The sequence below is a fragment of the Nicotiana tomentosiformis genome, chromosome 5 (genome assembly GCF_000390325.3).
Source record: "Nicotiana tomentosiformis chromosome 5, ASM39032v3, whole genome shotgun sequence".
In the NCBI taxonomy this organism is placed as follows: Eukaryota; Viridiplantae; Streptophyta; class Magnoliopsida; order Solanales; family Solanaceae; genus Nicotiana; species Nicotiana tomentosiformis.
The window spans coordinates 95708955-95726331 of NC_090816.1; the positions used below are offsets into that span (position 1 = coordinate 95708955).

At 37.4% G+C, this 17377-nt stretch overlaps 2 protein-coding genes and 1 non-coding gene across 3 annotated transcripts; 1 reads left to right on the forward strand and 2 right to left on the reverse strand.

The window, feature by feature from the left end:
- The first annotated feature begins 452 nt into the window (after positions 1 to 452).
- Positions 453 to 9008, forward strand: LOC138892825 (uncharacterized). The gene is made up of 2 exons (XM_070176568.1): positions 453 to 1018; positions 8972 to 9008. The coding sequence occupies exons 1-2, from the start codon at positions 453 to 455 to the stop codon at positions 9006 to 9008; spliced, it is 603 nt and encodes a 200-aa protein (XP_070032669.1).
- Positions 9009 to 12197: 3189 nt separating this feature from the next.
- LOC104099388 (uncharacterized) lies at positions 12198 to 14780 on the reverse strand. The gene is made up of 2 exons (XM_009606357.4): positions 13626 to 14780; positions 12198 to 12569 (listed from the first exon to the last, which is right to left on the reverse strand). The coding sequence occupies exons 1-2, from the start codon at positions 14765 to 14767 to the stop codon at positions 12305 to 12307; spliced, it is 1407 nt and encodes a 468-aa protein (XP_009604652.1). The 5' UTR covers positions 14768 to 14780; the 3' UTR covers positions 12198 to 12304.
- Positions 12974 to 13174, reverse strand: LOC117277515 (U2 spliceosomal RNA). Its single transcript, XR_004507815.1, has one exon. It is a non-coding gene; the product is annotated as a U2 spliceosomal RNA (small nuclear RNA).
- Positions 14781 to 17377: the final 2597 nt, after the last annotated feature.

Genomic DNA, 17377 nt, shown 5'->3' on the forward strand with positions numbered 1-17377 from the left:
GTAACTTTGGCTAACGTCCATAACAGGTACCAATCGAAAATCAGAGTCGAAGATGATCAGCTCGGGTCCCCATCTGGGTCCGTGTATCCCATAAGAACTAATGACATGTGTAAAAGAGTCGTCGATCATGAACCAAGACCAAGCATATATCAGTATCAACCGTATATTGGGGATCGAAGGGGCAGCGGATCCGGACGTAACCCTGTGAGGAATGAAAAAAAAGCAATTGAGGTCATAATAGCTGGGGACTCATGAGCAAAAATGGTTTCGACAGGCCAATCGGGGCCAGGGAGGCACCGAGGTTATCAACATACAACTTCAGCGTCGATGCTGCCGGCATCGTGTCAGCCATCAGACGTATCAAATATACCAAGTGACATCGACCATTGCAGTCCGATCCTGCTCAAAGAGACCCCAACCTGATGTGTAAGTATCATGGCACTCACAACCACATGACTGAAGACTGTCGACAACTAAGAGAAGAAGTGGCTCGGTTATTCAATAACGGATACCTACAGGAATTTCTGAGTGATCGAGCCAAAAATCACTTCAGGAATAGGGACTCCAACAAGAAGACTGAGCAAGAGGAACCTCATCACGTAATCAACATGATCATCGGTGGAGTCAACATCCTCCAGGGGCCAATGCTGAAGCGTACTAAGGTGTCCATCATAAGGGAAAAACAAACCCGAGATTACATGCCGGAGGGGACCATCTCTTTCAACGATGAAGACTCTGAAGGCATCGTGCAACCACATAATGATGCAATGGTAATTTCTGTACTCATAAATAAATATCGAGTTAAGCATGTGTTGATTGATCCAGGTAGCTCGACAAATATCATCAGATCAAGGGTCGTAGAGCAGCTGGGTCTACAACACCAAATAGTGCCTGCAGTCCGGGTCTTAAACGGATTCAATATGGCATGTGAAACTACTAAAGGGGATATAATCCTGCCAGTGAACACCGCGGGAACCATTCAGGAAACGAAGTTCTACGTCATCGAAGGAGATATGAGGTATAACGCTCTATTCGGAAGGCCGTGGATTCACAACATGAGGGAAATACCCTCGACACTACACTAGGTGTTGAAGTTCCCCACGCCGGGAGAGATCAAGACAGTTTACGGAGAACAACCGGCTGCAAACAAAATGTTCGCGGTCGATAAGGTGATCCCGATGTCTGCACTCTCGACATTAATGAGCTCGGGGTCGGTTAGGAAGGAAGAAAATAAATAGCAATCATCGACACCGGCCCTGGCCGAACCGGAGAAGCAAGAAGTTGGCGAGGATGATGATTACGGAGTTCCTAGGTCGTTCATCGCCCTTGACAACTCTGATGACACCAAGTCAACGGTCGAGGAGCTGGAGCAAGTCATATTGATCGAACATTTGCCTGATCGGAAGGTATACCTATACACGGGGTTGACTCCCAAGCTCAGAAAAAACTCATTAAATTACTTATAGCTAATGTGGATTGTTTTGCTTGGTCCCATCTAGATATGACAGGGATCCCACAAGAAGTAACCACTCATAATATAAGCTTGGACCCAAAATTCCACCCGGTTAAACAGAAGAGGAGGCCTCAGTCCGAAGTCAAGCATGCGTTCATCAAAGACAAGGTATCCAAACTCCTTAAAATATGTTCAATTAGGGAAGTTAAGTTCCCAGATTGGTTGGCTAACGTAGTAGTAGTGCCTAGAAAGGGAAATAAATTAAGAATGTGCATAGATAACAAAGACTTGAACAAGGTGTGCTCCAAGAATTCTGTTCATTTGCCTTATATCGATCGTATGATCGACGCAACGACCGGGCACGAGATACTCAGCCTTCTCGATGCCTATTCCGGGTACAACCAAATTCGGATGGACCCGAGAGATCAAGAAAATACTTCATTCATCACTAAATTCGGCACCTATTGTTATAATGTAATGCCGTTCGGACTAAAAAATGCCGGTGCCACTTATCAACGTCTAGTAAACCGGATGTTCGAAGAACAAATAGGAAAATCAATGGAGGTTTACCTTGACGACATGTTAGTTAAGTCCCTGTGAGCAGAGGACCATTTGGAACATTTGTAGGCAACCTTCAACATACTGAAGAAATACAATATGAAGCTGAATTCAGAGAAATGCGCATTCGGGGTCGGGTCCGGGAAGTTTCTTGGATTCATGGTGTCCAACTGGGTGATCGAGATCAATCTCGACAAAATCAAAGCTATAGAAGACATCACAGTGGTGGACAATGTCAAGGCCGTTCATAGGCTAACCGGGCGCATAGCCGCCCTGGGTCGATCCATATCAAGGTCTTCCGATAAGAGCCATAAGTTCTTCTCATTATTAAAGAAGAATAACTTTTCATGGACCCTGGAGTGCCAGCAAGCTTTGGAAGAACTCAAACGGTACCTTTCGAGTCCACCCTTGCTTCATACTCAGAAGGCAGACGAGTAGCTGTACCTGCACTTAGCGGTATCTGAGATAGTGGTAAGTGGAGTCTTAGTCCGGGAGAAATAAGGTACGCAATTTCCCATCTATTATGTTAGAAGGACTCTAGGTGAGGCCGAAACAAGGTACCCTCACCTAGAGAAGTTGGCCTCGCTTTGCTAAGCTTCTCCAGAAAGTTAAAGCCATATTTTCAATGCCATCCTATATGTGTCGTAACTTCTTACCCACTGAGAAACATAATGCAAAAATCCGAGTTCTCGGGACGATTGGACAAATGGGCCATAGAAATTAGCAGGTACGATATCGAATATCGACCTCGAACTGCCATAAATTTTGGCCGACTTCACGCCATCCTTAATACCCGAAGTCGAAAGGGAATTATTGTTAACCTCGGGGACTTCCTCGGGAATATGGACCCTGTTTACGGACGGTGCCTAAAACGCTAAGGGGTCCGGACTCGGTATCGTGTTGAAGCCTCCTACGGGTAACGTAATCAGGCAATCTATTTGAACTATGAAATTGACTAACAATGAGGCCGAGTATGAGGCCATGATTACAGGTCTCGAATTGGCTAAAAACTTGGGGGCCGAAGTGGTCGAAGCTAAAGTGCGATCCCTCCTTGTGATAAATCAAGTCAATGGGACATTCGAAGTAAAAAGAGGAACAAATGCGAAGATACTTGGATACATTACAGGTAACGCTGCATCGATTCAAGGAATAGACCCTACAACACGTCCCCCGAGATCAAAATAGCGAAGCCGATACTCTGGCTAACTTGGGGTCATCGGTCGATGACGATGAATTCGGCTCAGGAACAATAATACAACTCATGAAATCAGTAGTGGAGGAAGAACATGCCGAAATAAACTCAACAAGCTTAACTTAGGCATGGAGAAACAAGTATATAGATTACCTGAAGACCGGGAAGCTGCGCTTGGATCCTAAAGAATTGAGAGCTCTGCGCATGAAGGCGGCCACATTTAGCCTATCCGAAGGTACCCTGTTCAGAAGAAAGTTTGATGACAACTCGCCATATGCTTGGGGTCGGGAGACACCGAATATGTTTCGAGGGAAGTTAACGAAGGCACCTGCGGAAACCATTCGGGAGCAAAATCTTTTGTTCGTAAGATAATCAGAGCCGGCTATTACTGGATTGACATGGAGAAAGATGCGAATGACTTTGTACGGAGATGCGACAAATGCCATAGGCATGTACCAATGATCCTTCACCCCAGGGAGTTAATACATTCGGTCCTTTCGCCTTGGCCGTTCATGAAATGGGGAATGGACATTGTTGGTCCCCAGCCATGGGCACCCGGTAAGGCTCAATTTATACTATTTTGACTGACTATTTCTCTAAGTGGGTCGAAGCTCAAGCATTCGAGAGGGTCAGGGAAAAATAAGTCATCGACTTCATTTGGGACCACATAATATCCCGGTTCGTTATACCGACAAAGATAGTATGTGATAACGGAAAGCAGTTCATCAACATCAAGGTAAGCAAATTTTTTGAGGACCATAAGATAAAAAAGATCTTGTCAACACCCTATCATCCTAGTGGGAACGGATAAGCGGAATCTACGAACAAGACCATACTTCAAAACCTTAAGAAAAGGTTGACTGATGCCAAAGGAAAATGGAAGAAAATTTGGGATCAACTGACGGGGGAACATCTTCATCCCCTTCCGAAGGCCTAAGTTCGATGGTCTTAGGCAAACCTGCAATAACATAGAGGGAATAAGAGTTAGTATAATAAAAGGTGAAGACATAGTGTTGGCTACTCGAAAAGAGGACTTACCATGAGAACGGCCCTTTGAGAGTCCGCGCCATGTGCGCTCGAAGTTCAACACCTGAGTTCAGATGCCCTTTATCCACTCCTTTAACCGGGGTGTCCGCATTCGGAACCCGGGCGACAACTGCATAACCACAAGCATGAATGGGAAGATAGAAATGGAAGAGGAGGAATTTATGATGTTGAGAGAGGGAGTTGCACTTACGAGATACATTTCACTTCTCAGGGAATGACATGTATTCCGGAGGGATCAAATCCTCGGTCTTCACTCAGACAAAGTGACCTTGCTAGCCCCGGTCTCTGTCTTCGTCGATACTCGAAAAAGAGGCTTTGCTGGCCCGGCGAGTAAGCTTGATCAGCCCCCCTCGGAACATCCGGGGATTGTATAATCGAAGCATGTGATCAATCGTGAACCAACGAGATTAGGTCTTGTTCACAAAGTAGCGGAGGAAGGTCACAATCCTCCATAACGATGGGTGGATTTGCCCGAGGCATACCTCATACCTCTTGCAAAAGTCTAGAACAATCGAGTCTATTGGGCCCAGTGTGAAGGTATAAGTGTAAACACTTAAGTACCCCTCTACGTGGGTGGTGACAGTGTCTTCGGGCCCGGGGACTACTACGTTCTTGCCTTCCCAATTGCAGTCCTTACGGACTATGGGAAGAACATCTTCAGTCACAGAATATATGTACCTTGAGACTCCTTCACCTCGGTCCTGTTTGCGTGAGGGCTTCTTGACTTTAAAGTCATCTCAATTGAGCAGCCCCCGGGAATAAACGCCAACTAGGGAAGCTCAGTGGCCGGTCCATTAGCAGCCACCACGGGGGAAGCCGTTTCGAGGGAAACCACCTCAGGGGCATCCGCTTCAGTACCAGCGGCCGGTTGAGAAGATGAAGAGTCAACTTGTTGAGGAAGGGTTTTCGTTGTTTTGGCTATTGTCATCTGATGGAGTGTTTGAAAATTTGAAAAAAGAATGCAAAGTTTTGGAAAAACGGGTTTTGAAGATGAAGAATAGAGTATGAAGATTTGAAGTAAATCTGGACAGAAATCTGGAGATTGCTATGGAAATTGAAGAACAAGGATGAAGATATGACGGTTTGATAATGGCTGGAAAGCTCGAAAGTAGTGGTTTCGTCGAAAAGTAGAAAAAGGACAAAAGAGGAAGTTTTTATAGGAAAAAAGCTGACGCTTCGCATTCGGAGGCGACCTGCGGGTGAGCGACATGTGTTCGAAGTCAGAACGACACGAATTATGGGACGTTTCGGCTCCCTCGTCATAACGTACGAAGGAAGGAACCTGAGTCATTTGTCATTTCCCATCATTTCGGCAAGCCTACTCTCTGAAAAATGAGGGGACTATCTATATACGGGTAAAACCGGGCCCACTGAACACCTCGATTTTCTGATAAGTCAAATGGAGTAGGAACGTGACTGTAATGAATCGAAGTCAAAGTGAGGCGCCCCTCGTATTGGGGCTCGAGAAAAATTCCTGCCCTTGGGGGTATCGGGGCCATGTCCTCCTGTCCGGTTCGAGGATCAAGACTTCGGAGAGCATCACCAAACAACTGCACACGACTAACAAAGGGCTGTGATGTCCGTGCCCAACCGGATATCACGACTTGAATCTCTGCCCGTATCAGCAGAAAATCAGTGATTAGCGAAACAGAAGATTTTTACCTTTCTTAGAATTGTACTTAGGGTAAAACTCCTCTACTATATAAAGGGGGAAGCTTATTATCTATGGGATACATTGAAACACACATATCAAGGCAATTTATTTCTATTCTCTTTGTTGTTCAAAGTTCTTATTTTTGTTCTCAAGTTATTCATAAGTACAAGCTTGGAATCGAGGGCAGGTTCCTCATCGAGCCATCAACCTAACTCGAAATCACCCTTATCATTGGTTTGGACATTTATTACATCTTTTATTTGCTTAATCTAACATCATTAATCACCCGTATTGAATTAATCCATATATCCTTAAAACCACATATAAATTTAATTGTTATCCATTTTTGAGGGTAAACAGTGAGATATGGTGCATCATCTTATATGCGTTATCTGTCCATACTATTATATGCTTTGACTATTTTTAGCTTGGTATGCTGTTTTTGTTTATTTTCTCTATTGGTGCTATGTGTATAAACTATATAAGATGATAAGTGAGTACCTTTTTACTAAACCCTCGCCACTACTTCATTGGAGGAAACACCATGGATACTAACTGAGTATTTGGTCACTGTACTCATAATGCATTTTTGCGCCCTATTTATAGATATTGGTGCAAAGCTTAGGAATGGCAATGGGGCGGGCGGGTGCGGAGCGGGTTTAAACCTATGCGGGTGGTAATGGGGTGGACTAGCGGGTTTAAACCTATGCGGGTGCGATGCGGGTGCGATGCGGGTTGAAGCTTATGCAGGTGCGTGCTGCCGTGCGGGGTGGGGCGTATTTGTATAAAAAAGAGATTAAATGCGGGGCGGGGCGGATTCTTTTACCCTCCAGTGCCTTTATCCAGTTTTGGGCCTTTAGGCTAACACTGAAAGTCAATTCGTTTGTTTAATCAAAATCTTCAACTACATATTGAACCATCTTCTATAGGAAAATTATATCGTTGCTTTTTCTATTTGTTTTTTGCCAAAATACATTTACCTAATTATGTGTCTGATTCTACTAATATTTTCTATTAATTCATAATTTATCAAAACAAAACGTAATAATTTATTGAAATCATTATGAAATTTCAATAATATAATACCTTATTTATAACTACAGCTTCCCGTTTATCTATTTGGGATGTTGTATATTTTTTCCATTCGCATGTGCTAATATTTTGTAGATCATTAAGTTTAGTCATCAAATTTTAAAAGTTTTACCTTATAGATTAATCGATAAGTGAAATTTTATAGATATCATAAAAGTTTAGTCCTAAAACTGTTTTATAAATAGCATAACTTTTGGTGCAACATGTTACAAGAAAAATAGATAAGCGGGTCATTAAAATATGTTACTAATCAATAGAAATGAAAGATAAATAGAAAAAAAAATTAAAAGGACTTATGCGGGGCGAGTTGGGGCGGGTTTATGCGGGGCGGGTTGAAAACAAAAATATTCACTATGCGGGGCAGGGCGGGTTGCGCCATTGTGGGTTTAGGTTGAACCCGCCCCGCAACCGCCCCGTCCCGCCCCATTTTCATTCCTAGCAGAGTTCTTGCCAAGTCGAGAGGGAGCATTGAAGATATACTAACGTTCTAGTCAATAGCTGCCATTTGTTCATAGTAGTCTAAGATCTTTTACTTCTGTTTATATATGTTCAATCATATGATGCATTTTATTCATATCAATGTTGTAAATCTACTCTTAGTAACTCATGACTGGTGACACCAGTTCTAAGGGAAGAGTGTGCTTGATTTTCATATTTTCACTTTATTATTTATAAGATGATCTTTAGTTTGAGTTGTACTTGTGTTGGTTCAGATTAAGTTTGATGCCAACACGACTTGGTGGGATTGGGGTCGTGACACAAACACTATCAACCTTCCTCGTGGCCAGGCCATTCACTATATGTACAATACGGTGATAGGACTACTTTTGAGTCCAACAATTCTGATCACCATGAGACAAACCTGTATGTATACAAACCCAACCCTAAAATAAATACAAACATGTAATCTAGGAAAATGGACTAATTAGATGCAAATATAGTTTAAATGAAAAGTACTCAATTATCGAACTCACAAGCGGCACTCACGTTAACTTTTAATAGAATTCTCATCCTAGAATCAAGCTATGAATTTAGGGTAATAAGGTGAACTATCTAAAATACACAATCAAAAATAGCCTTTCAATCTTTCATTAATATCATTGTTATATTCTGTCAACACTTGTTAAGGATTGTCTTTAATATACTTCACCTGGTTTAAGTCCTTATTCCTCTTCTCTTTGTCGTGTTGAATTGAATATATTTTTCTTTCTTTTCATTTCTCGTGTCCCTACCTATTGGTACAAGCTATGTAAGGCTTCCTCTCAAATTTTAATACTTTACTATTATCCTTCTTGTCTTCCCTTTTAGATCGCTTATGCTATTCAGATCAAAGGCTTCTTTTATTTTCGGTAACTTCTTATAACGCTCTTTTTTTTTTAAACTTTAATAACTCTTTTGCAATTCCTCATTTCACCACTAGAGTTCTTATGATCGAGGTCTTAAACCTTTAGACAGACCTATTCACTTGTTATTTTTAATATATTATGATACTTTTTCTTCCTCATGATGCATATTTTCCCATTCTAGGAGCTCAAGGGATTAGAGACTACCCTTTCTAAGCTTCAAAATGAAAGCTAGAAAATGCAGATTGAGAAGGAAACACATGAAAAGAAAAGAAGGGAGGGAGAAAAAGAGGAAAAAAATAGAGTTCCACTCAATAAAATATAATTAAGGTAATGATTCAATATTTTTATTTGAGTTTCACATGTTTTTGTGAAATAAAGTAATGAGTTTGTGTATCTAAACCCTAGATATCAAAGCTAAAATCTTAGATTTGAAATGGTAAATTGAACCAAGATTTAATTTTTATTTTGAATTTGAAATTCTCTCACCGAATAGAATCCGTTGATGATCATAATTTACGAATTTTGACCTGTTGACTAAAGTTAAATTTTTGCGTCAACCTTTGACAGTGAGTTTAAGAGAATGTTCACCTAATTGTTTTAACTATTCTGAATATTTTTTTTTTGTGTAGATGGAGGTTATCCGGAGATATGAAGGCATATTTTTGATTTATTGGAAAGTGTGCTTGAGTTATGAATTCTAGATAAGTAAGACTTTACGTTTTGATATTTGCTTTTCAAAGTTCAGTTTTAAAAATTTATTTTGTCTATCTAATCTATGTGTTTGGACAAGCGTGTGCTTGGAAGATCAATGATCTTTTGACCAGCTATATGTATATTATTTTATTACAAAAATATAAAAATTATTTAATATATAATTTACATTGTGGTGTGGCTTTGTATCAGAGCTTTGAGGCGTTATAAATTAATACTTATGCTGCCGTAATATACTTGGGGCATTATATATGCCAGTGTAGTATATTTGAAGCATAACGTATGTTGTTGTGGTCTCGTGGACTTATCGAAGTGTTGGTTAATTTCCTTCACTGCCGTTAATGATAAATTTTTAGTGTGTGTTGCGTTGACATATGTGTACTCATGTTGGTTAATTTTTATTAACTGTATTGATATATATATGGTATTATTGTACAATTATTGTACAATTATTGTATCAATTATATCATACTCATTTGTTGTGTATTTGTATTTTCTAACACTTGTTCCAGGAGTATTCAAAGGGACATATTGAGAATCTTACTGGAATATAACTCAATTCTTACTTGCATGTCATACATATACTATTGGTGTACTATAATTCTCCTCTTTTATCCGGGCTTGAGACTAGCAATTTAAGCAAATTAGCTAGCACATACAAAGTTTTCTAAGGGTTTTTATGTACTAATTAATTGATATATATATATATATATATATATATATATATATATATATATATATATATATATATATATACACACACACACACTTTGTATTATTTTCATGTGGTAATGTGTGTATGTGCACATTAGATCAAGGTTGATTGATGAGTTCAGTGGACAAAACGATCGATGTGAGGCCTAGGTCAAGGCAGAAAGTTAAAGTGTGACTCCGTAGTTGGGGGCGGGAGTTAAGCGTCCGATTCGGTTATTAACCGATTAGTCGTAGGTTTGAATCCTACTTGGAAAATTTTTTTAGTTCTCGCTTTTTTAACCTAGCGACCCATATCCTTCTCCTTTGTTTCTAAATTAGCAGAATCGTGGGAGATAGAAGAATCACAAATGAACAAGCATCCACAAATGTCGATTCATTCAAGTAAGCGAGTGCAACAATCCTTTCCTTTGACACTGGTCCATAAACGAGTGAAAAATACCTTGTACGATTTTTCCTTTCCCTTTCAGCCAGTCCAAGAGTTCAGTTCACTCGAAAGCGGATGGCATCGGTCGTTACGTTCTAGCGGTAAGAGTCCTTCGGATGTTGCATGGTCTGGTCAACTCGTTCCGTTCCTGTGTAGAAAGGAAGTAACCCGTGGGTATCTTATATTGATTAACGAACTGGGAGACACCGAGAATTCTTTATGTATCTAGGTCGATTAGAGGTTCGGCTTCCTTCTCCCCCACCTTTTAGCCTTCTGGACCCTGAAAAAAAAAAAGAAAAGCTGAAATCAAAAATAAAGAAGAGAAATTGGGCCATATTAATTAAACAAATATATAAGAAAGTTCTTTTTTTTTTTGGTTTTTGCGAAGTGATGTCTGGTGTCTCCCCCACTGGATGATTCATGACACCCCTCTAATCTAATGTGTAGAGTTTGGTCACCTACTTAACATTTGGATGAACCCTAACGCCCTCAATACTTGTCCGGGTGACATAAACCCTAGCTAGCTAATTGAGGTCCTCATGTTTATATATATGGTCAGACCTGATAGTACTTTTCATACGCTGAGTTTATATATATAGTACTTTTCATACGCTGAGTCAGAGAACTTGGAAGTGTTATTCTATGCCTAAAGTATTAAAATGTCTCTAAAACATTGAAACTCTTTTTCACTAAATTGCGTACTTACAAAAAAGGAAGTCACTCATTTTCAGCTCAGTTCACCATTTATGCAAGGTATATCCGAGTATTCAAATCATGTACACTCAAATTAAATGAAAATCGTTTCAATTATGACACATCCAAATATGACTAGGCACATTAATGTCGTTGAAATAATATTAGAGAAGGGGCACAAATAAGAAGCACACTTAAACAAGCTGCAACCATATCACTAAAGATAAGACTAGAGTTTTGGATGTGAAAAAAATGGGTCGAGGTTTTGACTTCAAAGTAGATTTTTGTCGTTACGTACCTAGGTGCAATACTCCTAAGATACAGCGAACCACTCAAAAATATTCTAATGTACGTTTGTATAGAAGTACAGTAGAACTCTTAAATCTCTCGACTATTTTTTTAGGAATCAAGAAAATACTAACACGAGATTTTGGAAGGAAGTGAAATGATAAAGAGTCGTTGAAATTCAAGTGATCAATTCCTACATATGGAATAAGTATTTACCCTTTCATGTACCCTTCAGATTGGATAACACCTTTTCACAAAGAGTAGGTGCATCACTTAAAAAGAATGGGTGACACCTTTTCACAGGGCATTTTAGATTTTTGAATCACCTTCTAATTATATACCAGCAAATGTCAAATAGGGTCTAGTATAACTTGTAACTAACAATCAGCGGAGACTAGCTAAGACTCGTTTAAAATTTCCATTTCCAGTTTACACTCTAATTTCGGCACTTTTTTCTATTTGTGCGAGACTCTCTCTCTCTCTCTCTCTCAAATGATTTGTTGCTACCTCCTTGAATCGTCTAGCAAATCCATCTTAGGCTAAACTAAAGGTGGCCAGGTATTTTTTTGAAATGACATGACTTCATTTATAGGTTGTAAGCGAGAGTTAAACTTAGTATTTGTGGTGTATATTGCGAATCAATTTCCACCATTACAGAAGTGCCTGCTAAGTGCTCTACAAAGCTCGTATCGGTTTTGGTGTTTGAAACACAATTGATGACGTTTCTTAGTTTGATTAAATTATATATTTACATCGTCATACTATAACCAAATATCTTGTAAGAAAACCTCGTTAAAAAGTGAGATTTATATCTTGTAAATAAGGCAAGTTACCTGCTAAATAAAATAGGTAAAGATGATTTGATAGTGTAATTTACAAAGTGTATTAAACTAAATCTTGGGTTAACATGAAAGGACAATGTTTCTAACAACAGAGAAGTTCTTATATATTATTCAAATCTTGAACACAGCAAAACATCCAGTTTAAGCAAAATCATATATAATCAAACTAAAATCCACGAAACATCCAAGTAAAAAATAATAGTAATATAACAACATGACACCTTTTACTAAAACAACAACAACCCACACATCAAGTAATTAAGCACATATAAAGCAGACTGCGCATCGATCTAAGAGAACTCTGAAGTGGATGCAACTGGTGAACTGGTTTGTCCCTCATAAAGCTCAAATTGCGAAAGCTGGTTCTTTGGATTTGGCTTTTTCACATATTTTCGTGCCCAAACATGCTTCCCATTGATGTTGTACTTAGCTTTTCCACCATCTACAATAGCCTCAAGTGCAGCAAGAGAGCGAGTTACAAGGCGTGCGTACAGTGGTTGCTCATCATCCGAAACCTCTTGCATGTAAATAGCTTCAACATCCTCCCCAAATTTCCTACCAGCCATCACCAAGTATTAATTAAGCATAATATATATATATATATATATATATATATATATTAAATGGATCAAATGATAAGTGACTTAACGAGAAAAAGGTAAGCTAATCATTCAATAACAAGTATATCTCTATTAAGAAATATTTTTGTTTCCATACATAACTAACAAGTAATTGGCCTTCATGGCTTTTTACAATGTTAAATTTAAGAAAACGTCTTTTTCAAATCTCTCATGTGTAAAAGCAAATCTCTCATGTGTTAAAAAAAAAATAGAGTCATAAAAATAAAAATAAGTTTGTAATGGGCTACAAAACCATTTGACCCCATACTAACTTTGTAAAGTTTTTATTAACCTGATAATTAAGACAAGTAACCTTCTATAGCATATATATATTTTTTTGTGGGGTGTGTCGGGCCAAGGCTATAGTGCAACACCAAGACAACACTTGAAAGCCCCGAAAGCAAGGTACCGTGGTGGACTTTCCCCTCCAAAAAGAATTGAGTTAATATCATGTGAGTCGATGACCCACGTATCAAATATTAAACTGATAATTAAAAACAAATACGACACTTGATCTTAACCAAAAGACCGAGAAGGTATAAATGTTATATCAACACTAATCGTGTAAAAATTCAGTGTATACAAGCTAAATTCTTAATAGAAACCCTTTCATGTGGCCATGTTGCTTTGCCTCTTTAAGATTGTTCGATCGGTAGAATGGTTGTACTCATCCTATTAAAAGGATGCGCTCTAGTGTATTTCATGGATTTTAACCTTAAAAGAGGGATATGTGCATCTTTTTCTAGCCAAATTAAATGAGTTCTTCGGTTCTGGTAGGGAGAGCAATCAAGTTTAGTGTTTTACTAGATTGACACTTTATGTATTGAGATGCAAAAGGTGGAAAATTTCGTATTAAGATTCATCTATATACTACTAGTTGATAAACATAAATAAACAAATAAATAAACCAAATAAATAAATGAAAGAATAAGGGAACCAAATCTAAAGGAAATTATTCAGAAGAGGAAAAAAAGAAGAAAAGAGACTTTACCTGGTGAAGAACTCTACGACTTCAGTTTCTGTAATTGGATAGCCTTTGGAGAAAGTCAAAAACACAGTCCTAGCATCAGGAGGGACTTCTTTCTCTTCTTCAGCATGAATTTTCAAACTGTTCTTCAACAATTCTGCTATATCTTTGTGCATAGCCGGAGGCGTGCCTTCCTCATGTGCACCAAATTCATGATGATAATTAGGCAACATTTGATGAATTCCACTACCAATATTTGAAGCATTCACATGAGAGAAAAGTCCATAATTAGGCAAATTCAAGTTTCCTCCAAGAAATGGTTGTGGCATATATTGTATTTGATTAGTAGGAACCAAAAGAGGCAAACCTAAAACAACACCACTACCACTTGGGACATGGCTATTAGGGTTAATTGGAACCATTCTATTAGTAGCCCTTCCTATTTCTTCAATGTTCTCACTATGCATAGGCTCTACAAAAATACCACCACCACTTGGGACATGGCTAGGCTTGAGAATTGGCATCATTCTTGTACTGTTAATTCCCATTTTTTCCTTGTTCTCTTGACTATGCATAGACTCTAAGAAAACACCACCAACATGACTTGGGACATGACTAGGATTGATAATTGGCACCATTCTACTACTACTTCCTATTTCTTCTAAAACATTTGGTGATACCAAATTTTCCCTAGTAAAATATTTTGGATGTTGCACTATATCATCGAAAGCCCTAAGACAAACTGTCTTAAAGAATTTCGTGACCCCACGAATGGCGCTTGCCCGATTCTCATGAATGTATTTGAGAGTGAATTTGGGGTTCAACAATTTTGGAATCAAGAATATTTCCTGAGAAACATTTTCAGTACTGAAGTTGTCATCCTCCACACATTTTAGGCACGTTAAGGCCTCCTCCGCGGCCACGTTCAACAACGGGAATGGAAAATCATAAATCTTCCTCATAAAGGACCAGTCCTTCCCAACTACTTCAAGCCATTGGAAAAATGCCATGATTTGCATGGATTCAGTAGGGTCACGACCTAAAAGGTTGATCAATTTCGCGTAAAGTCTGCGATCAGTTGAGTAAAAGAGTTTGAAATCTTCATCTGAGATTGGAGAAAAAAGGTGATCGTATAAAGGGGGTAATGAAGAAGAAAGACGATCCATTTGTAATCTTTGATTTTTATTTTGCCCTTTTCTTTTTTATATGAAAAATGGATTTTGGATGCAGAGTTTATATAGATAAAGAGATGAAGCGTTACTATTGTGACTATTGATGATGAAATAACATTTCGAAGAGGCGCCATTGTTGAGAAGAGGTATGAAGACAAAATTTAAACGAGATTTTGTGTATTAGATTTTCTTTGGGTTCTAACGGTTATTTCTGTTCAAATGTTTTGACGTACTTACTATTTCTGGCTTACTATCTGTGTAATCAGTATCACTGGGACACTTAATAATTATCATTTTTTCCTTTTTCAATTCCTTTTAAAAAAAAAAAAAATTCCACCAATAAATTGAATAAAAGGTTGCATACATTTTCCGAGATTTATAGTTAAGTGATTAAAAATTGTTACTCTTTCTTCTTTAAATAAAATCTTATTTCATGTATGTATCAAGAATAATCTTCTTTATTGCTAGAAATACAACACTTTTTTGTCAGAATTAGATAAATTCTATATTAATTACCATTGTTTTTTCAGGATTCTAACGTTTAGAGCATGGTGACTTTAATTAAGTGGTAGAATGTTATGGTTCTCAAATCTTCGAAAATAAATGTACAAGTCATAATTTAATTTTACATATAAGTTTATTACTTTCTTTGAATGATTTTAAAAAGTAGATAACTTAATTACTTACTTATTTAATTTAGATATTTCTTACAATTACTTAAGTATGTGTTTAAGAAGTAACCTTATTAAAGTAATCTATTGGCATTCCTTTTAGAAAGTAATTTGCTTATTGATAACCAATTACCAATTTTAATTGAAACGGATCTAATTCAACTGATTAGCTAGCTAGTACGTATTAGGTAATATAATTCAACCGGAAATTGCATATTTTGGTAATAGTTGCAGTTTCACAAAAGAGGAAGGGGTGGAATACATAGATAAGTAATTTTATAAAAACATGCTAGCTTCGTGCCTTCTTTTATGAATTGAAGAAAAGAAGTTAAAAACCGATTAGGGGGGCGAGAGTGTAGAATACAAATAGAACCAAATGATGGATGTGTACTTCAAATAAAGGGAGGGTTATCACCAAAAATATTCTATTACTACAATTACATAGCAGATCGATTCGTACCCTGCTCAACTTGACGACTTTTATTCAATGCATATTTGAATCTTACATTGGGCTAATTGTCCCTCCTGAACTTGACAATTTGATAGACTTAACCCCCGAACACGGACAATCCATGAAAGTATGACATACGCACTGTCACGTGAAAATTTTGGCCACAAGGCATTTTTTGAATAATATATATTTTCTATATTTTTAAATCCATCAATTATTTGGATCATCGATTTTTGGCCAAATATGAAAATAAAATAAAATTGGAACAATGTCATTGTGGCTCCAATTATTTTTATTTGGTTAAAGATAATAATATTCTAATCAAGTTATTTTTATATTTTATCCAAAAAAATACAAAATACGCAATTAGAAAAAATAATCATTGCATATTAAGAAGAATAAAAAGAGATACGCAAGTTGAAACTCCATTATTTTGGCTAAAAAAGTTTGGCTAAAAATAAAGAATTTCCAAGCAAATGATTTACAAATTTGACCCAAAAAAGTAAATAGCTGTTGCATGAAAAGAAGAACACATATTGTTTTTTCTTCTCTAGAAAATACATTGTTTGAACTCTATTACTTTGGCTAAATCTTTTTTTTATTTGGCTAAAATAACGGAGTTTCAATAAAGTTTTGCAGATTGACCTGGAAAAAATACATAATTAAAATAAATTGACATGAAACGTATATTAAGGAGAAAAAAATTAGAATAATAAATTATTGTATTAGATTATATGACAATTAATAGCTGGAAAATATCCTACTCGGAACTTGATTTTTGTTTCCCGCTTTCGTGCGCCTAAAAGAGAGTGCTTTCACCGTCTTTGCCACATCAACGTCCAGGGGTCCAGACTTCAAATTACCAAGTTCAGAGAGTAATTAAGCCAATGTACAGTTCAGATGTAAATTGAATAAAACTCGTCAATTTCAGGGGGTCGCGAGCTATTCTGCATTTACAAATTATAGCCGAACAAAAAGGCAAAATGCGGCCATTATGTTGAATAATCTTACTTATTGACACACTACCAAACAAATGAAACGAGCGAGTGATATATGAGTCTTAGGAATACTGCACTTTTGTCGGAATTACATAAATACTGTATTATTATTATTATTATTATTTTCAGAATTCTAACGTTTAGAGGATATGCATGTTGAGTTTAAGTGGTAAATTGATATAGTACTCAGATCCTCTAAATGAAAATAAATGTATGTCATATTTTATTTTACAAATAAGTTTATTGCTTTGTTTGATCTGTAGTAAAAAAGTAAATAATTTAATTACTTACCTATATAATTTCGATTATGGAGACTTTTTACAATTACCTAAATATGTAATTAAGAAGTAATCTTATGAAGTTATCTATAGTCATTCCTTTTAAAAATAGTTGTTTATATGATAACCAATCACAAGCTTTAATTAATGATATTGATCCAATTCAAGTGATTAGTTAGCTAGTATTACGTAAAATATAATATATA